Raw genomic sequence first — 21,970 nt, 5'->3', positions numbered from 1 at the left:
CTGGTTCGAATGGACACACACACAGTGCGTGCACACACACACACAGGAACATGGTTTCGCATACACACACACTTTCATTTGGTAGATGTACCTGCTGACTGGCACACACACCAGACCTGGGATAACTATAGTTAACTATGCTTTGTGGAAAGAAACGTTTTTCCTGGAGGACAACACAAAATTACAACTTTAAAACCATTTGAATACAGATCTCAGAAAGTTACTACTTTTTTAAACTATTTGAATTCAGATCTGAGAACGCAACTACTTAAAATAAATATTTTAATACAGATCTCAAGAAGTGACTACTTTTCTGAAACTATTGGATTGGCTGCCTTCTAATGGCAGGGCTGTATCTGGAACTCTATGCTTCACAGTAGGAACCACACTCGAAATTGAGCTCAGGTGTATCCATGGTGGTGTTAGCATCATGTTGCGGGGATGTTTTTCAGCTGCATGGACTGGGAGACTAGTCAGGATCGAGGGAAAGACGAACAGAGCAAAGTACAAATAGATCATTGATGAAAACCTGCTCCAGAGCGCTCAGGATCTCAGACTGGGGTGAAGGTTCACCTAACAACACGACAACGACCCTATGCACACAGCCAAGACAACGGAGGAGTGGCTTCGGGACAAGTCTCTGAATGTCCTTCAGTGGGCCAGCCAGAGTCCGGACTTGAACCCGATCGAACATCTCTGGAGAGACCTGAAAATAGCTGTGCAGCAACGCTCCCCATCCAACCCAGCAGAGCTTGAGAGGATCTGCAGAGAAGAATGGGAGAAATTGTCCAAATACAGGTGTGCCAAGATTGTTGCGTCATACCCAAGAAGACTTGGGGCTGTAATCGCTGCTAAAGGTGCTTTAACAAAGTAGAGTAAAGGGTCTGAATACTTATGTAAATGTATTTTTTATTTTTTTGCAAACATTTCTAAAAAACGGTTTTTGCTTTGTCAATATGGGGTATTGTGTGTTACAGCCTTATTCTAAAATTAATTTAAAAAAATGTTCTCTCTTTTGGATAAAAGAGGTCTGAATACTTTCCGAATGCACTGTATACAGGAACAGCCATGTCTGAGCATTTGGAGTCATAACTGAGGCATCATTTTTTGGTGCATGCATTAAACACATTAACTTTCAAGTATCACGACAGATTATTTAATGTTAACAACTTTTCATGTTTATTGTTGTCATACCACTTACGAAAAAAGTAACTGGATGTTAGCTTGTTTGTAATACAAAATACTATTGCTTGTAAAATAACAAAATAGTCAAAATATGCCCTTGTCTGTAATTGGTGTGAAATTGGAAGTGCTGTCATTTACCTCATTTAGAATGTGAGAGACAGTGGAAAACTCCCTGCAAAATGTCTGGGGGACCTGTCTTATTAAAAAGGGGTCAGTCCGAACGGAACAGCTACTAACTGGTACAAACAGACCTAGTAAAACTCCATATAAACACTGAAACAGGTTATTGCAAACACCATCGTCTAAAATTGGTGTGAAATTGAAAGTGCTGTCACTAACGTATGAACACAGAAACAGATGATTGCAAACATTTGACATGTGTCAAAATATGGTGTGAAATTACATTATTTATTAGGGTTGTCACAATGCTAAATATTACCCACAAAACAATGCCAAGCCAAAGTATCACAATACCTAGTAGTATCACAATACCATGGCAAAACATTTTTAGGACCATTTTTTTGTCACTGATATTCACATCTCATTTCACCTCGTGCTATTCACAAACTGTGGTTGTGTAAGTGGTGGTTACGGTGTCTGCCGTGGCCTCTGGAGCCCAGGCTGTCCCGTCTGTAGACCCTCTCCCCTCTCTCTTGCGCTGAGTAGTGCGAGCGGTGCAAATACTTGGAGGAAGAGTTGGCCTCCTGGTAAGATTACCTTATAGAGACAATCCCACCGGCACCGTACCGCCCTTCTAAATCCCCGTCCCGCTGTCTGTCCCTGTCCCTCTCTCTGTCCCGTTCTTCCTGGGGTGCATCCCAGGGTGGTGTGCCATGAGCTGCCCAGACCCTCCAGCATTAAGATATGTAAGGTAGAGCGGGGGCTCGTTCGGATGGAGGGGGGTTTGTGGGGAAGTAGGAAGTAGGGGGGTTTGTGGGGCGACCCCTGTGATAGGGGTCTTGAGGATGTGCATGGGGGCTATGCCCCAACTGAAGCAACAGACAGGAGGACCAGGAGGAGGAGGGCAACGTGTGCTGGGGAGGGAAGCCACTGGCGCATCACTGTATCCAACATGTCTGACACAATGGCAGAAAGTGTGATTAGAAAAATACAAGTTTCCACGTTGAGTATTGTGAACCTAAAGAGTAGAAAAATATATATGTGGATAGTTGCTCAACTCGAACTGAGCTGTTATGCTAGTCGCTCTAGCTTCCAAAATGTTCAAATGCTCTGGCTTAAAAGCGTCTGTATGTAATAGAACATCAGTTTGGCATAGAGGAACTACGTCACTACCTTATCTGCTTGAATAAAATACAAAATAGTAGCTACACACCCTTTTACGGCCGAATCCGGATACCTTTATACATATAAAACTTCCGAATTTCACTAACCGCTCTCCCAAAACAATAGTTTCGGGAACCATTTTAAAGAGAGAGAAAATGACTACCCCCATTCTCCTAGAAGAGAAAGTATACATTTCTTAAGCAATCACTATGCTACATCTTATTCAGCAACCATACGTTTTAATTACAAACCAAACATGATAATGACAAGTCCACTGTCCTCCCTCCAATCATTAATCGTTTGTTTTAATCCACCCCATTGTATTATTTTATTCAGCATGTACTGCACTTAGACCGGGCTACATTTATCTCGCCACCGAGTCGAACGATTCATTGGTCCCTCTTTTCCCCATGGATTTTCCATAACCACTGCACTAAAACATTTTTAAAGGTCATTTTAGGTTTGGTAACCCCAACTCTAATTTCTCATGACCCCTCCTCCCTTTCGTCCATTCTCTGAATCTATTTCAGAATAAGACTAAATATAATGTAAATCTATTTCATAAGAAGACATAAATGTCTCACGAGATTAAAACCCCACAAGCTTTTCTGAGTTTGCAAGGAGAGTTTGGCCTTATAATTGTAAAAAAAAAAAAAAAAAAAAAAGACTCCATTGTCTTTAATTCTCGCAAGGATTATCCAACCCCAAAATCGGATCCATTTCCTCCCATGTCAAATTATCCTGGTATCGTTACTGGATCAATGTCCAGTGTAATAATAAATAATAACTGTATCGCTTTAGATTGTGCTCCTTTCGGTAAATGTTATCATTTTAACCTGTTGCATTGATTTAGTAAAAATATAAAACCTTTTGTTTAACAAATCTAGAACCATCAAAAGTTGGTGCTGTCTCATCAGCATAATAGTCCAAACTAACTGCAATCCACTTTAATGACTTGACACTTCCACGTAATGGAAACCGATTATCATTTTAAATGACATTACATTCCTGCTCAAATTCACTGGTGTTACCTAAACTATAGAATTTAGTATTAATAATTAGAAATTGACAAAGCACATCTCCCATTCAACTTAGTCATATCTCTACACCAAACTAACCCACTTCATTTCTTACAGCCCGCTTGAGTTCAGCGAGCACCAGTCGCTGACACCCGCAGACTAAAACATTGAAACTCTTCTATTCTTACCCGTAGAATATATATATATATATATATATATATATATATATATATATATATACATATATACACACACACACACACTACCGTTCAAAAGTTTGGGGTCACTTAGAAATGTCCTTGTTTTTGAAAGAAAAGCACATTTTCCATTAAAATAACATCAAATTGATCAGAAATACAGTGTAGACATTGTTAATAATGTAAATTACTATTGTGGCTTTATGGAATATCTACATATGCGTACAGAGGCCCATTATCAGCAACCATCACTCCTGTGTTCCAATGGCACGTTGTGTTAGCTACTCCAAGTTTATCATTTTAAAAGGCTAATTGATCATTAGAAAACCCTTTTGCAATTATGTTGGCACAGCTGAAAACTGTTGTCCTGATTAAAGAAGCAATAAAACTGGCCTTCTTTAGACGAGTTGAGGATCTGGAGCATCAGCATTTGTGGGTTCGATTACAGGCTCAAAATGGCCAGAAACAATACCTTTCTTCTGAAACTGGTCAGCCTATTCATGTTCTGAGAAATGAAGGCAATTCCATGTGAGAAATTGCCAAGAAACTGAAGATCTCGTACAACGCTGTGTACTACTCCCATCACAGAACAGCACAAACTGGCTCTAACCAGAATAGAAAGAGTGGGAGGCCCCGGTGCACAACTGAGCAAGAGGACAAGTGCATTAGTGTTTCGTTTGAGAAACAGACGCCTCACAAGTCCTCAACTGGCAGCTTCATTAAATAGGACCCGCAAAACACCAGTCTCAACGTCAACAGTGAAGAGGTGACTCCGGGATGCTGGCCAATCCATATCTCAGACTGGCCAATAAAAATGTAAGATTTAAGATGGGCAAAAGAACAGACACTGGACAGAGGAAGATTGGGGAAAAAAGTGTTATGGACTGACAAATCTAAGTTTGAGGTGTTCGGATCACAAAGAAGAACAATCGTGAGACGCAGAAAAAATGAAAAGATGCTGGAGGAGTGCTGGACGCCATCTGTCAAGCATGGTGGAGGCAATGTGATGGTCTGGGGGTGCTTTGGTGGTGGTAAAGTGGGAGATTTATACAGGGTAAAAGGGATCTTGACGAAGGAAGGCTATCACTCCATTTTGCAACGCCATGCCATACCCTGTGGACGGCGCTTAATTGGAGCCAATTTCCTCCTACAACAGGACAATGACCCAAAGCACAGCTCCAAACTATGCAATAACTATTTAGGGAAGAAGTAGTCAGCTGGTATTCTGTCTAATGGAGTGGCCAGCACAGTCACCGGATCTCAACCCTATTGAGCTGTTGAGGGAGCAGCTTAACCGTATGGTATGTAAGAAGTGCTCATCAAGCCAATCCAATTTGTGGGAAAAAAAATAACATTTTTTAAAAATGCAATAAACCGTTAGGGTCCTCCATTCAGTAGGGTCCTCCATTCATGTTGAATATATTCGTCTTTCAATTTGAACCAAGCAAGCTGCTAAACTATCCAGTTTACATCTTTAAAACAAACACTGGCTGCTATAACTACAGTACAGTTGAAGTCGGAAGTTTACATACACTTAGGTTGGAGTCATTAAAACTCATTTTTCAACCACTCCACAAATGTCTTGTTAACAAACTATAGTTTTGGCAAGTCGGTTAGGACATCTACTTTGTGCATGACACAAGTCATTTTTCCAACAATTGTTTACAGACAGATTATTTCACTTATAGTTCACTGTATCACAATTCCAGTGGGTCAGAAGTTTACATACACTAAGTTGACTGTGCCTTTAAACAGCTTGCAAAATTCCACAAAATGATGTCATGGCTTTAGAAGCTTCTGATAGGTTAATTGACATCATTTGAGTCAATTGGAGGTGTACCTGTGGATCTATTTCAAGACCTACCTTCAAACTCAGTGCAGGAGGGACTGGTGCACTTCACAAAATAGATTGCATCATGAGGAAGAAAAAATAAAAATGATGTGGATATATTGAAGCAACATCTCAAGACATCAGTCAGGAAGTTGAAGCTTGGTCGCAAATGGGTCTTCCAAATGGACATTGACCTCATACATACTTCCAAAGTTGTGGCAAAATGGCTTAAGGACAACAAAGTCAAGGTATTGGAGTGGCCATCACAAAGCCCTGACCTCAATCCCTTAGAAAGTTTGTGGGTAGAACTGAAAAAGGCGTGTGCGAGCAAGGAGGCCTACAAACCTGACTCAGTTACACCAGCTCTGTCAGGATGAATGGGACAAAATTCACCCAACTTATTATGGGAACCTTGTGGAAGGCTACCCGAAACGTTTGACCAAAGTTAAACAATTTAAAGGCAATGTTACCGAATACTAATTGAGTGTATGTAAACTTCTGACCCACTGGGAATGTGATGAAAGAAATAAAAGCTCAAATAAATCATTCTCTCTACTATTATTCTGACATTTCACATTCGTAAAATGAAGTGGTGATCCTAACTGACCTAAGACAGGGAAGTTTTACTTGGATTAAATGTCAGTAATTGTGAAAAAAATTAGTTTAAATGTATTTGGCTAAGGTGTATGTAAACTTCCGACTTCAACTGTATCTAAGACAAACATGGCAATAGTTGAATTACAATCAGAAACTCAGATTTCAGTCGGTAATATATATATATACTGTATATACTGTATATGATAAGTAAATCCCGCAAATAACCCAATATAATGGTTTGTAGTCTTAACATCTTTGTACATAATAACAACACAATTACCAGAAAATAGCCTCAACGAGTTAAATCGACATTACATGTCAGTAATTTGGAAACAGACCTGGCGAGTTTAATAAAAAAATATAATTTTTCCCCTTGCAACATAATGAAATTACTTTATTACATCACAATCTGTCACGTCCTGACCATAGTGCTTATGTGTTTTGCTTGTTTTAGTGTTGGTCAGGACGTGAGCTGGGTGGGCATTCTATGTTGTGTGTCTAGTTTGTTGTTTCTGTGTTCAGCCTAATATGGTTCTCAATCAGAGGCAGCTGTCAATCGTTGTCCCTGATTGAGAATCATATATAGGTGGCTTGTTTTGTGTTGGGATTTTGTGGGTGGTTGTTTCCTGTGTCAGTGTTTGTGCCACACGGGACTGTGACGGTTAGTACGTTTGTTGTTTTGTATTTTGTCTAGTTTTCTTGTTATTAAATCATGGAAACTTACCACGCTGTACATTGGTCCTCCGATCCTTCTCGCCTCTTCTCGTCCGATGAGGAGGACGACTTAGACTGCCGTTACAGAACCACCCACCAAACCCGGACCAAGCAGCGTGGCAAAGGGCAGCAATGACAGCAGCAGCGGTACCAGGAGGAATGGACATGGGAGGAAATTCTAGACGGTAAAGGACCCTGCGCAGAGCCAGAGGAGTGTCGCCACCCCAAAGCGGAGCTGGAGGCAGCAAAAGCGGAGAGGCGGCATTATGAGGCGCTAGCAAGGCAGAGCGGCTGGAAGCCCGAGAGGCTCACCCAAAAATGTATTGGGGGGCGGCTAAAGGGGAGTGTGGCGAAGTCAGGTAGGAGACCTGCGCCAACTTCCCGTGCTTACCGTGGAGTGAGAGGGCGTCGTACTGGTCAGACACCGTGTTATGCGGTGGAGCGCACGGTGTTCCCAGTACGCGTGCTTAGCCCAGTGCGGGCTATTCCACCGCGCCGCACTGGTAGGGCTAGGTTGGGCATCGAGCCGGGTGTCATGAAGCCGGCCCAACGCATCTGGTCTCCAGTGCGTCTCCTCGGGCCGGCGTACATGGCACCAGCCTTACAAATGGTGTCCCCGGTTCGCCAGCATAGCCCAGTGCGGGCTATTCCACCTCGCCGCACTGGCAGGGCTACGGGGACCATTCAACCAGGTAAGGTTGGGCAGGCTCAGTGCTCACGAGCTCGTGTACTCCTTCACGGTCCGGTATATCCGGCACCACCTTCCCGCCCCAGCCCAGTACCATCAGTGCCTACACCACGCACCAGGCTTCCAGTGTGTCTCCAGAGCCCTGTTCCTCCTCCACGCACTCTCCCTGTGGTGCGTGTCTCCAGCCCAGTACCTCCAGTTCCGGCACCACGCACCAGGCCTACTGTGCGCCTCAGCAGGTCAGAGTCGGTCGTCTGCCCAGCGCAGTCTGAGCTGCCTGCCTGCCCAGCGCCGTCTGAGCTGCCTGCCTGCCCAGCGCCGTCTGAGCCATCCGTCTGCCCAGCGCCGTCTGAGCCCTCCGTCCGCCCAGCGCCGTCTGAGCCATCCGTCTGCCCAGCGCCGTCTGAGCCATCCGTCTGCCCAGCGCCGTCTGAGCCATCCGTCTGCCCAGCGCCATCTGAGCCGCCCGTCTGTCCCGAGCCGTCAGAGCCGCCCGTCTGTCCCGAGCCGTCAGAGCCGCCCGTCTGTCCCGAGCCGTCAGAGCCGCCCGTCTGTCCCGAGCCGTCAGAGCCGCCCGTCTGTCCCGAGCCGTCAGAGCCGCCCGTCTGTCCCGAGCCGTCAGAGCCGCCAGCCAGTCAGGAGCCGCCAGAGCCGCCAGCCAGTCAGGAGCAGCCAGAGCCGCCAGCCAGTCAGGAGCTGCCAGAGCCGCCAACCAGTCAGGAGCTGTCAGAGCCGCCAGCCAGTCATGAGCTGCCCTCCAGTCAGGAGCTGTCAGAGCCGCCAGCCAGTCATGAGCTGCCATCCAGTCATGAGCTGCCCTCCAGTCATGAGCTGCCCTCCAGTCATGAGCTGCCCTCCAGTCATGAGCTGCCCTCCAGTCATGAGCTGCCACTCAGTCCGGAGCTGCCACTCAGTCCGGAGCTGCCACTCAGTCTGGAGCTGCCCCTCAGTCCGGAGCTGCCCTTCAGTCCGGAGCTGCCTCTCTGTCCGGAGCTGCCCTTCAGTCCGGAGCTGCCCTTCAGTCCGGAGTTGCCCCTCTGTCCTGAGCTACCTCTCTGTCCTGAGCTACCTCTCTGTCCTGAGCTACCTCTCTGTCCTGAGCTGTCTCCTAAATCTAGGGGGGACCTTTGTGAAGGTTCCTAGACCAGGGTCGGGGGCGAGGGTCGCCACTCAAAGGACGCTAAGGAGGGGGACAAAGACAATGGTGGAGTGGTGTCCTCGTCCTGCGCCGGAGCCGCCACCGCGGACAGATGCCCACCCAGACCCTCCCCTTGAGTTTTAGGGGTGCGTTCGGAGTCCGCACCTCAGGAGGGGGGTACTGTCACGTCCTGACCATAGTGCTTATGTGTTTTGCTTGTTTTAGTGTTGGTCAGGACGTGAGCTGGGTGGGCATTCTATGTTGTGTGTCTAGTTTGTCTGTTTCTGTGTTCAGCCTAATATGGTTCTCAGAGGCAGCTGTCAATCGTTGTCCCTGATTGAGAATCATATATAGGTGGCCTGTTTTGTGTTGGGATTTTGTGGGTGGTTGTTTCCTGTGTCAGTGTTTGTGCCACACGGGACTGTGACGGTTAGTACGTTTGTTGTTTTGTATTTTGTCTAGTTTTCTTGTTATTAAATCATGGAAACTTACCACGCTGTACATTGGTCCTCCGATCCTTCTCGCCTCTCCTCGTCCGATGAGGAGGACGACTTAGACTGCCGTTACACAATCGCTCCGTAATGATTATAATCTTGATAAAAAACCCTGAGTTGGCCTTTGTACTATGTTATAAGTTATGTCGAGATTCAACCTTAATTCGCTCTAACTGTATGGAAAAAAGGTTTATTCGAGAAATATAGAAACTCCTCTTATACTGCCTTGTGGGCAGTTTTATTTTAAATATAGTACCCGGATGGAGAAAATACCATAAGCGTTTATAGTGTCATTGGTTAGAGGTCAGTCAATTTCTCATACTTTCACCAAAGTGGACATACGCCAACTATTTCTGAGACTATTGCCAAGACTTTGTAGACCAGTCATATAATGTTTAAAACTTAAACCGTTGCATTTTTTTTATTCACCCCTGACGTACGTCTAGGTTCATCTTTATTTAATATCGATTAATTATTGCAATAATGAAGCTCGTCAACCCAACACTCTTGACTGTTGGGCCGAGCAGCCTGACATGCAAAGAACTTTTATAGCAACGATACACCCCCTTAGTCTACATGACAAACAACAGATGTGTGGAATGGGTCACAAGATGTGACTTGATATATGAGAAAGGAGTATCCCCCAGCCAGATAGCATTTGCTATGAAGACTGTTCTTATTGTACAGAAACCAGAGTTTGGCCCGTAAGACAAGGTTCCTCTCATTATTATCCATACCCGAGCCATCTCTCCCTGGTACCTTACATTACACAAACACCAACTCATTCTATGAAATGTATGCTGTAGGTTTTATCACCAACCCATTAAATCAATTGTCAGCTTCAGATACCTCTATCACGAGTAAAATCCCTCCTTGACCACACGCTGAGACTAGCTGCAGGGAGCTGGAGTATGCACCCTGACAAAAACACAGCATTAGTAGAACAGACATGTCTTACTATTTGTTAAGTATATATAATTGTTAACTATTAATTACCTACCTCTCTCAAAGAGTGCAGTGTATAAAGTCAGAACATCTGCTGTCTCAGCCACTGCCTGCCACCAAGGGAGTACCCCAAGGCTCGATCCTAGGCCCCACGCTTTTCTCAATTGCTCTTCTCAATTTACATCAACAACATAGCTCAAACAGTAGGAAGGTCTCGCATCCATTTATATGCAGATGATACAGTCTTGTATTCAGCTGGCTCCTCACGGATTTTGTGTTAAACGCTCTACAACAAAGCTTTCTTAGTGTCCAACAAGCTCTCTCTGCCCTTAACCTTGTTCTGAACAACTCCAAAACAAAGGACATGTTTTTTGGTGAGAAGAATGCCCCTCTCCCCACCGGTGTGATTACTACCTCTGAGGGTTTAGAGCTTGAGGTAGTCACCTCATACAAGTACTTGTGAGTATGGCTAGACGGTACACTGTCCTTCTCTCAGAACATATCAAAGGTTACATCTAGACTTGGTTTCCTCTATCGTAATCACTCCTCTTTCACCACAGCTGCCAAACTAACCCTGATTCAGATGACCATCCTACCCATGCTAGATTCCGGAGACTTAATTTATAGATCGGCAGGTAAGGGTGCTCTCGAGTGGCTAGATGTTCTTTACCATTCGCCATCAGATTTGCCACCAATGCTCCTTATAGGACACATCACTGCACTCTATATTCCTCTGTAAACTGGTCATCTCTGTATACCTGTCGCAAGACCCACTGGTTGATGTTTATTTATAAAAACCCTCTTAGGCCTCACTCCCCCCTATCTGAGATGCCTACTGCAGTCCTCATCCTCCACATACAACACCCGTTCTGCCAGTCACATTCTGTTAAACGTCCCCAAAGCACACACATCCCTGGGTCGCTCTTCTTTTCAGTTCAGTTCAAGTCCAGTTTGAGTGTTTTTTGCAGCTCGTTTCAGCCTCTGCCTGATATCTGAAGACTGCACAGAAACAATGGGAAGAGAGGATTAGATAGAGATACATTACACAAAGCATGAGGGACCATGAAGGTAAATCGTAAATACTACATGAAAATAGCAGTTGGATGGTTGTGTTGAGCCCTTGCTGAGTGTACCGTGTCGGGTTGTGTGAGAGCTGGGGATTGAAACCACTCAGTCGGGGCCTCCTGTGGACACAGTCTGGTCCATGTAGGAGCCACTCATCAGGTCTTAATACTTCTGCCTCTGCTGGCCTGCAGATACACACACAAACATGTCCATCAGACAAAGTTGTCATATCTTTCAAAAATACTTACCAGTAAAAAGATATTGAGTACAATAATTTTTCATGGCTCCATAAAACACGTGTGTAAAAAAAAAAAAAAGGCTGTCCTGCTCCTCCTCTCTACCTAACTTTCCCTCACAGTCCCCTTAGTTTCCTTTAGTCCCTTAGTTGGCTGCTCATGCATTTGACATATTTATCATAATAACTATCCTATACATATTGGCACAGATTTTAACTTATCAACATTAAATAGACACTTGTTAACTATAAATTTCACAATTCCAGAGGTAAAAATCACAAACAGTCTATTTTCGGACAATCTATCAGCTTATTTTACCAGCATTTTACCGGCGTATATGCAAGATCACCATGCGCTATGTCAAGCGTTGGTTGGAGTTGTAACGGTTGCTTTCCTCCTCTTCGTCTGAAGAGGAGGAGTAGGGATCGGACCAAAACGCAGCGGGGGATGAATACATGAAGAATTTATTTAAACAAGACGAAACACGTAACACACTTGAGAAATTACAAAACAAAAAACGACGTAGACCGACCTGAACATAAGAACTTACATAAACACGAAGAGAGCACGAACAGGTACAGACTAGCACAAACGATACAGTCCCGTGTGGTACAAACACGGAAGACAATCACCCACAAACAAACAGTGAGAACAGCCTACCTTATTATGGTTCTCAATCAGAGGAAACGTCAAACACCTGTCCCTGATTGAGAACCATATAAGGCTAATAGAAAAGAACCCAACATAGAAACACATAACATAGAATGCCCACCCCAACTCACGCCCTGACCATACTAAACAAATACAAAAACAAAGGAAAACAGGTCAGGAACGTGACAGGAGTGGTGTGAAACTCGCCACCATTGGACTCTGGAGCAGTGGAAATGCCTTCTCTGGAGTGAAGAATCCAGTGGCATTCAGTGCCGTTTAAGATGAGGGAGGACCGTTTTCTTTTCATGAGCATGGACTTATTTCTATAACAGCATATTGGATGACTCTCATTCCTATTCCATTCACCCAGTTCAATGTAACATCGATAGGGTTTAGGCTACTACATAATACTCGAACTTTCCCTATACCCATCATAAGGTTGCTACAACCTAGCCTATGAATGAAAGTTTACAACGTAGGTGCACACAGATCGGAGAGACAATTTTGAGGTGACAGACAGTGACATTCAATACCGCTTGCCTGCATCTAGCCGATATAGGGTGTAATCATTAGTCCAACAGTTGCAAACGAACGCTTCTATTGGACAAATTCAGGTATGTTTAACCCCGTTTTGTTCCGTTTGCTTCCGTTTTAGGAAAAGTTTTTCAACAGAATCGGCGGAATGAATACACCCCGATCACGCGTAAACTGAGTTCACTCTCGTAACAGCCACGTTGTATTCCTTCTCTTCCCTTCAGACTTTAATGTACCACACATTGGCTGTATGTGACCAGGCGAAAAAACATTTCCAAGCCAAACCTCTACAAACAGCCTACATCATTGTCACCATGTTAGCTACAGTAACGGCATAGTCAGCATGGCTAATAGAACTAACGCGTTAGTAAACCTGCTACAATCATGCCGTAACGTTAGTGTACAGTCAGTAAGCAGTTACACCTGCAGGCCCCGGTGGCAATACATTTGTAATACCAAAAGTTTACCTTGACTTGGAAGAGTTCCATTGTTGTGTTGGAAGGTCATAGCCGGCTAGCTAACATAGCATCCCTCTGTTTGAGCATGGTGTTTCAGTAGGCTAAACAAGCTAGCTGCATTTGCTAGCTAAGTATGTGAAACTGAAAGTGAACAAAAATTATCTATTGCTCTTTCTCTCTTGCTTCTCCTTCATTTTGGAAGGAATTAATTTGTTAAAGAGAGAGAGACAATAGTTGAACAGTTTGAGTAAACTACTCACCACATTTTATACACTGCAGTGCTACCTAGCTGTAGTTTATGCTTTCAGTACTAGATTAATTCTCTAATCCTTTGATTGGGTGGACATGTCAGTACATGCTGCAAGAGCTCTGAGAGGTTGGAGGACTTCCTCCGGAAGTTGTCATAATTACTATGGAAGTCTATGGAAGGGGGTGAGAACCATGAGCCTCCTAGGTTTTGTATTGAAGTCAATGTACATGGAGGACGGAAGCTAGCTGTCCTCCGGCTACACCATGGTGCTACCCTAGAGTGCTGTTAAGGTTACTGTAGACCTTTGCAAAATAGTCTGTTTTAATTAGTTATTTGATGACGTGATTATATTTAGTATAGTTTTATCTTAACAGGATAACTTTTTAAATGTTTTACAATTTTATTTTAATGAAATTCACTGAGGAGGATGGTCCTCCGCTTCCGCCTCTAAGGAGCCTCCACTGGATGAATCACACTTCGCCATCTGGCAGTCCAGATGTTTTTCATGGTTCAGGCAAGGCCGCTTAGTTCCAGTGAAGGGAAATCTTAACGCTACAGCAGACAATGACATTCTAGACGATTCTATGCTTTCAACTTTGTAGCAACAGCTTAGGTAAGGCCTGCACAGAGCCCTGACCTCAACCCCATCGAACACCTTTGGGATGAATTGGAACGCTGACTGCGAGACAGGTCTAATCGCCCAACATCAGTGCCCGACCTCACTAATGCTCTTGTGGATGAATGGAAGCAAGTCCCAGCAGCAATGTTCCAAGATCTAGTGGAAAGCCGGTGGCTGTTATAGCAGCAAACGGGGGACCAACTCCATATTAATGACCATCATTTTGGAATGAGATGTTCGACGAGCAGGTGTCCACATACTTCTGGTCATGCAGTGTATATTCCCGACAATTCATTGCTACCTATGTGTGCAAGTATCACTTCTGCATTGTCACATACTAACATGAGAGAGGGAGGGAAAGGGGGACAGGAGGCGGGAGAAAGGGAGAGGGAAACGGAGATGGAAAAGGGGTCAGGAGTAAATAGTTAATAGAGTGATGAAAATTTGTCTAAGGCAGGGGTCAAATTGTTAAAAGTTAACAAGTGGTATGCTATGTTCGGAGGGAGGGGATGGCATAACGCATAGCGGAGGAAAGTGTTGCTTGAATGAATTGTCAGGAATATACACTACATGACCAAAAGTATGTGGACACCTGCTTGTCGAACATGGGCAATAATATGGAGTCCCCCCGTCCCCCGTCCCCCCCCTTTGCAGCTATAACAGCGTCCACTTGCTAACATTCAGCCACAAGAGCATTAGTGAGGTATTTTATTCTTATTTTTACCAGGCAAGTTGACTGAGAACACATTCTCATTTACAGCAACGACCCAGGGAATAGTTACAGGGGAGAGGAATGAGCCAATTTTAAACTGGGGATGATTAGGTGGCCATAAAGGCCAGATTGGGAATTTAGCCAGGGCACCAGGGTTAACACACCTACTCTTACGATAAGTGCCATGGGATCTTTAGTCACCACAGAGAGTCAGGACACCCATTTAACGTCCCATCCCAAAGATGGCACCCTACACAGGGCAATGTCCCCAGTCACTGCCTGGGGCATTGGGATATTTTTTTTAGACCAGAGGAAAGAGTGCCTCCTACTGGCCCTCCAATACCACTTCCAGCAGCATCTGGTCTCACATCCAGAGACTGACCAGGACCAACCCTGCTTGGCTTCAGAAGCAAGCCAGCAGTGGGATGCAGGGTGGTATACTGCTGGCTAGGTCGGGCACTGATGTTGGGCGATTAGGTCTGGCTCACAGTCAGTCAGTTCCAATTCATCCCAAAGGTGTTCGATGGGGTTGAGGTCAGGGCTCTGTACAGGCCAGTCAAGTTCTTCCACACAGATCTCAACAAACCGTTTCTGTATGGACCTTGCTTTGTGCACGGGGGCATTGTCATGCTGAAACAGTGAAAGGCCTTCCCCAAACTGTTGCCACAAAGTTGGAAGCACATAATGGTGTAGAATGTCATTGTCTGAGGTAGCGTTAACATTTCCCTTCACTGGAACTAAGGACCCTAAACCATGAAAAACAGCCCCAGACCATTATTCCTCCTCCACCAAACTTTCCGTTGGCACTATGCATTGTGGCAGGTAGCGTTCTCCTGGCATCTGCCAAACTCAGATTTGTCCGTCGGACTGCCAGATGGTAGTCCGACGGTGTGATTTATCACTCCAGAGATCGCGTCTCCAGTGCTCCAGAATCCAATGCCGTCAAGCTTTACACCACTCCAGCCAACGCTTGGCATTGTGCATGATGATCTTAGGTTTGTGTGTGGCTGCTCGGCCATGGAAACCCATTTCATATAGCTCCCGACGATCATTTGTGCTTACGTTGCTTCCAGAGGCAGTTTGGAACTCAGTGGTGAGTGTTGCAACCGAGGACAGACGATTTGTACATGTTACGTGCTACGGCACTCAGCGGTCCTGTTCTGTGAGCTTCTGTTGCCTACCACTTCGCAGCTGTCGTTGTTGCTCCTAGACTTTTCCACTTCACAATAACAGCACTTGCAGTTGACCGAGGCAGCTCTAGCAGGGAAGAAATTTGAAGAACTGACTTGTTGGAAAGGTGGCATCCTATTATGGCGCCACGTTGAGTCACTAAGCTCTTCAGTAAGGACATTCTAGTGCCAATGTTTGTCTATGAAGTTTCATGGCAGTGTGCCCGACCTTGGCTGAAATAGCCAAATCCACTAATTTGAAGGGGTATCCACATACTTTTGTATATATAGTGTCTATTCCTATAGCGAATATTAGATACGTTGTTGTCCTCAGGCTATTTTTCTCACTCTCATGACTACTGCCTCTCCATCTCTCTCTCTTTTTTTTCTCTCCAGTTGGTACGTGATAATGCAGACCTGCGTTGTGAGCTTCCTAAGCTGGAGAAGCGGCTTCGGTCTACGGCTGAGCGAGTGCGGGCGTTGGAGGGTGCACTGAAAGAGGCTAAGGAGGGGGCCATGAAGGACCGAAGACGCTATCAACAGGAAGTGGAGAGTATCAAAGACGTTATGAGGGCCAAGAACCCCCTCCGTAGGCCACATGCTGCCCAGATAGGTAATGATACACGCACACACACGCACAGGCATAAACATAAATGCATGAACACCACTCAGGTAGGTAACACACAGGTCTCTCACACACCCAAACACACGCAGCTCAGATAGCTAACGCACACACAATGATAGTATTAATGATGTTATTTTTTTATTTTTTTTACTAACCCTTTTTCAGGACGCTGTCTTTCAAAGATTATTCGTAAAAATCCAAATAACTTCACAGATCTTCATTGCAAAGGATTTAAACACTGTTTCCCATGCTTGTTCAATTAACCATAAACAATTAATGAGCATGCACCTGTGGAACGGTCGTCAAGACAGTAACAGCTTACAGATGGTAGGCAATTAAAGGTCACAGTTATGAAAACTTAGGACACTAAAGAGGCCTTTCTACTGACTCTGGAAAACACCAAAAGAAAGATGCCCAGGGTCCCTGCTCATCAGCATGAACGTGCCTTAGGCATGCTGCAAGGAGGCATGAGGACTGCTGATGTGGCCAGGGCAATACATTTCAATATCCGTACTGTGAGACGCCTAAGACAGCACTACAGGGAGACAGGACGGACAGCTGATCGTCCTCACAGTGGCAGACCACGTGTAACAACACCTGCACAGGATCGGTACATCCGAACATCACCTGCGGGACAGGTACAGGATGGCAACATCAACTGCCCGAATTATACAAGGAACGCACAATCCCTCCATCAGTGCTCAGACTGTCCGCAACTGGCTGAGAGAGGCTGGACTGAGGGCTTGTAGGCCTGTTGTAAGGCAGGTCCTCGCCAGACATCATCGGCAACAATGTCGCCTACGGGCACAAACCCACCGTCGCTGGACCAGACAGGACTGGCAAAAAGTGCTCTTCACTGACGAGTCGCGGTTTTGTCTCACATGGGGTGATGGTCAGATTCGCATTTATCGTGGAAGGAATGAGCTTAACACCGAGGCCTGTACTCTGGAGCGGGATCGATTTGGAGTTGGAGGGTCCGTCATGGTCTGGGGCGGTGTGTCACAGGATCATCGAACTGAGCTTGTTGTCATTGCAGGCATTCTCAATGCTGTGCATTACAGGGACGACATCCTCCTCCCTCATATGGTACCCTTCCTGCAGGCTCATCCTGACATTACCCTCAGGCATGACAATGCCACCAGCCATACTGCTCGTTCTGTGCGTGATTTCCTGCAAGGCAGGAATGTCAGTGTTTTGCCATGGCCAGCAAAGAGCCCGGATCTCAATCCCATTGAGCATGTTTGGGACATGTTGGATCGGAGGGTGAGGGCTAGGACCATTCCCACCAGAAATGTCCGGGAACTTGCAGGTGCCTTGGTAACATCTCTCAGCAAGAACTGGCAAATCTGGTGCAGTCCATGAGGAGAAGATGCCCTACAGTACTTAATGCAGCTGGTGGCCACACCAGATACTGATTGTTACTTTTGATTTTGACCCCGCCTTTTGTTCAGGGACACATTATTCCATTTCTGTTAGTCACATGTCTGTGGAACTTGTTCAGTTCATGTCTCAGTTGTTGAATCTTGTTATGATCATACAAATATTTACACATGTTAAGTTTGCTGAAAATGAACGCAGTTGACAGTGAGAGGACGTTTCTTTTTTTGTATATACAATTCTATTGGTTGCAATAATTTAGTATAATCATTTAAATTGAAAAATTCAACATTTTTAATCCGCCGCCGTTTTGCGTATCTGTTTATAAACCATGTGCCATGATGATGATGATGATGATGATAACGACAATGATGACAATGGTGATTTTGGTACCAACGTTGCTTTATTTTCTCTTCCCAGCCAAGCCCGTCCGTCCGGGCCAGTTCCCACTCTGCTCCCCCACCAACCCGTGGGTTCGCATTACTGAACAGCAACACTCCATCCATTTTAGTAACGCCATGTTCCAGATCCCCAGCCAGACAGCTAGCCATCACACCAGCCACCCTGCTGCTCCCCCAGCTACAGCATCTAACTCCAACCCCACCCAGACCAACAATCACCACTCCAATGAGACCAGCCTCCATCAGACCAATACGTGAGTACAAACATAGGAATGGAGCTCGCTGTGTATGAGCTTTATACAAAAGTGCAAACGTGACACTGAAGTGTAATTTTACATTATTGATTGATTGAAATACTGTACATTCATGACTAAGTGACTGATGGGTCTCTGTCTGTCCTCTAGGCTGCCAGCTGAGCCACCCAACACCACCACAGTGGACAACGGCACAGTAAAGGACACCACAGTGCAGAAGACTACAGTGGATAACCCAGCAGTGGACAATGCCGCCACAGTAGATCATTCTCCAGTGAAGCACCCTACAGAGAAGAACACTACAGAAAAGGGCTCTTCATTGAAGGACCCAACAGTCAACTCTACAGAACTGGTAGATGTGGACAGTGTCAACGGTAAGGTGAACAGCATTCAATGTTCCTCACTTCGACTCACTCCTCACTTGGTCTGCTCCATAGAAATACAGTAGATATAATTAGTGTAATTCTATTTCTATGGTCTGCTCTCCTCACTGTTCACTATACACTGGTCTGACTGCATCCTCACCCTGACACCTGCTTCATCTATCCGCAGGGAACACTAGAGATATCAATGACAACAGGTAAGACTGCCCACCACCGTCACAGACCTGGCTGCCGTTATGTATTGAATTCCCCTGCAAGCTTGAACTACACCACACTACTATGTGGCATGCTTGATAACAGGGTCATTCCACAAAATGAGTGCCTTTTGTGTCCCTTTGATATTTTAAGTAAAGATTGTGCACAAATATTGAAAAGCCTGTTATATTAAAAGAAGTGCATTTTAATAAAGACCACATAGACAAATCCATAAATAAAGCCTTGCTAAAATGCAAAAAGGCCGCATTTTGATATGTCCCTCTGTGCTCCCGGTTGGCGCAGCGGTCTAATGCACGTCAGTACAAGAGGTGTCACTACAGTCACTGGTTTGAATCCAGGCTCTATCACATCTGGCTGTGATTGGGAGTCCCATAGGGCGGCGCACAATTGGCCCAGCATCATCCGGGTTTGGCTGGGGTAGGCCGTCATTGTAAATAGGAATTTGTTGCCGACTGACTTTTCATAAGATTTTAACCCACTTAAATCCAACATTTATCTAGCATTTTTTGCACATGTCCAAATCATCCAAAAGTATCAAAAATATATTGTGAAGCTCAACATAGTCACTTACAGATGATTTGAACATGACGCGCAAAAAATGCTCATATCTGTCCCATGACTTGAATGGGATTTGTGCAGTGAACGCTAAAACGTTAGCATGTGGAAACAGTGCCAGGGAAACTAAACCAAAGCATGGATTGCTGTCATACCTCGTCCGTAGACTGTTTACAGGGTAAACAGAATATGTAATTTTGTAATTTGTGCCTCACTGCCTCCCTTCATTGCTATGCTGTGCTGCTGCTGGTTTCCTTCTGCTGCTGTGCACTACCTTCCTGCGTGCCTCCCGCTTGCCCTGCCCGGTGTTGCATAGCATGTCTCTGAGTGTCCACTCTGCTGTTGCTGTTTCCAGGAATGATGTGCAGCACTGCGACAACCACAACCAGGAGAAGCCAACCAAACTGCACCACGTCATCCAGCCAGAACAGACTGCCAGCTAGTGACCCAGCTCGATAGGTAAGGAGGGGCAGGGAGAATGTTAAATATTGAATGAGTATGTCATAACAGACAATCTAAGATGGCAGATTCATTGCCTTGTGTATTTCTGCCCTCTCTCTTTCTACCTCTCTCTCTCTGTTTCTCTCCGGGAGAGGGAGATAGAAAGGGAGAAGAAGAGGGAGTGCACTGGATGTGCTTATGCTGATTTCCAAATGGCCAGAGAGCCCCTAATAGACCCCCTATTGGGTAGATGTAAGAATTATTGTTATTAGTATGGCTTCATCTTGCCTTCTAATTGGCTGGGTGGAAATAAGGAGTTGGACTATGGATGCTTCCCAAATGGAAAAGTAGTGCACTATATAGGGAATATGGTGCCATTTGGGATGCAGGCTAGGAGTTAATTGCAGCATTAGACTCCAGCTGAGTCTAGTGAAATTTAACCCCACAGTTCTTCCCACTCACAATAAAGACTATATTATCCGACGTAATCTAAGCCTGCAGTGCTTATTTGACTCACTGCCTTGTTTATTCTTCTCCTTCTCTCTCTCTCTTCCTCTCTCCCGCTCCAGGTGTCCGGTTCTGCCAAGACTTACCTCGTAAATACAGCATGCTGCGGATCAACGGCCCCCTGATCACCCCTCTTCATCCCCCTATCCTCCGCCCCTCTTTCCCAGTAACACCAACTCTCTTCCTCCCTCTGTAGAACTCTCCGTAGCCCTCCACCCTCTCCCTTTCTCCACCCTCTCCCTTTCTCCACCCTCTCCCTTTCTCCACCTTCTCCCCTCTTCCTCTCCTGCTTGCTATCCGCCTGTCTACTCTCTTGAACCATTTGTCCAATACTTTGTAGGTGATATGAATATAACCTACTGTACTATGTGGGTATGGGGGTATGTATAGTATACCTACTGTATGGATTATGTATGCAAAGGAACCATGGCAGCATAGAAAACTCTGTAACTGAACTACTAGGCTTAGGTCCCGAATGGCACCCTATTCCCATAGGGCTCTGGTCAAAGGTAGTGAACTATAAAGGGAGTAGGGTGCCATTCGACACACAACCTAGAATTGGCAGCTTCCTCTTCCTCGAAGCCCTTACTATTCCTCTGACCCGGTTGGAATGAATTGAAGCTGTACTAGCCAATGAGGATTGGAGCGTGATAGGGTGCAGTGTTCTGTGTGGCACTAGGGCGCGCTCATCCTGCTCTTCTCCGTCTAGGAGGTACAGTACATTGTGAGGGTAAACGACGAGACATGATCCTTTTCGGCTCTTTTGGCCTTTTCTGTACCTATATCAAAAATAGAGTATATAAGCTTAATACCTCTATTCAACACAAAGAGAATCGGTTGGAAAATAGACAACAACCGAAACTAACAACTGCCTTGCAATTGGAGATTGATCGAAGTAATACGCGCGCCCAGAGCACGGCAAAGTCTTGATTTAAAAGTGAACATATTCATACATTACCACTTTTCACTCTATTCATGTGTATAGACGTATATACAACATGGATGTATATATGCATCCCATTAAGGTTGATTGTGTATCGGACAAGTATTTTACACCGCTGACTGATGTCATAGTAATAATGATACTGTAGGCCTAGTTGCTAACTGTAGGCCTAGTTGCTAACCGAGCAGGTTAACATAGCAGACAGCTGTTTCTTTAACTTCCACAATACCATAAAGACAACAGATGACTTCCTTCTCTTCCTTATGGCCACTTGAGTAGTCAGGCCCAGAGCCACACATTTACTTATTTTGTAAATATGGCACTGGTCAGGCCTAGCGTGGTTGGAGACTTCTGAACAGTACTGTAGGTAGAGGGCAGATCAAGATTGCTGTGCTAGTGGCAGTGTTTTTTTTAAATGCCATGAGAAACTCAGATAGAGCTTACAGCAGCTTCATACTCAGAGTAAATAGCTGATGAGTGTG

At 45.1% G+C, this 21,970-nt stretch overlaps 1 protein-coding gene across 1 annotated transcript in view; it reads left to right on the top strand.

Annotated features, from left to right (window-relative positions):
• Positions 1-20,040, top strand: part of LOC120065565 (kinesin heavy chain-like) — a 126,586-nt gene extending 106,546 nt beyond the window's left edge. Inside the window, exons 25-29 of the mRNA XM_039016629.1 lie at positions 16,183-16,399; positions 18,209-18,443; positions 18,594-18,817; positions 18,996-19,023; positions 19,953-20,040. Coding sequence (XP_038872557.1) covers positions 16,183-16,399; positions 18,209-18,443; positions 18,594-18,817; positions 18,996-19,023; positions 19,953-20,040 — 792 coding nt within the window. The remainder of the gene's footprint in view (positions 1-16,182; positions 16,400-18,208; positions 18,444-18,593; positions 18,818-18,995; positions 19,024-19,952) is intronic.
• The last annotated feature ends 1,930 nt before the right edge of the window (positions 20,041-21,970 follow it).

This window comes from Salvelinus namaycush, chromosome 20 (genome assembly GCF_016432855.1).
Source record: "Salvelinus namaycush isolate Seneca chromosome 20, SaNama_1.0, whole genome shotgun sequence".
In the NCBI taxonomy this organism is placed as follows: domain Eukaryota; kingdom Metazoa; phylum Chordata; class Actinopteri; order Salmoniformes; family Salmonidae; genus Salvelinus; species Salvelinus namaycush.
This window is presented reverse-complemented; position numbering and strand designations above follow the sequence as displayed.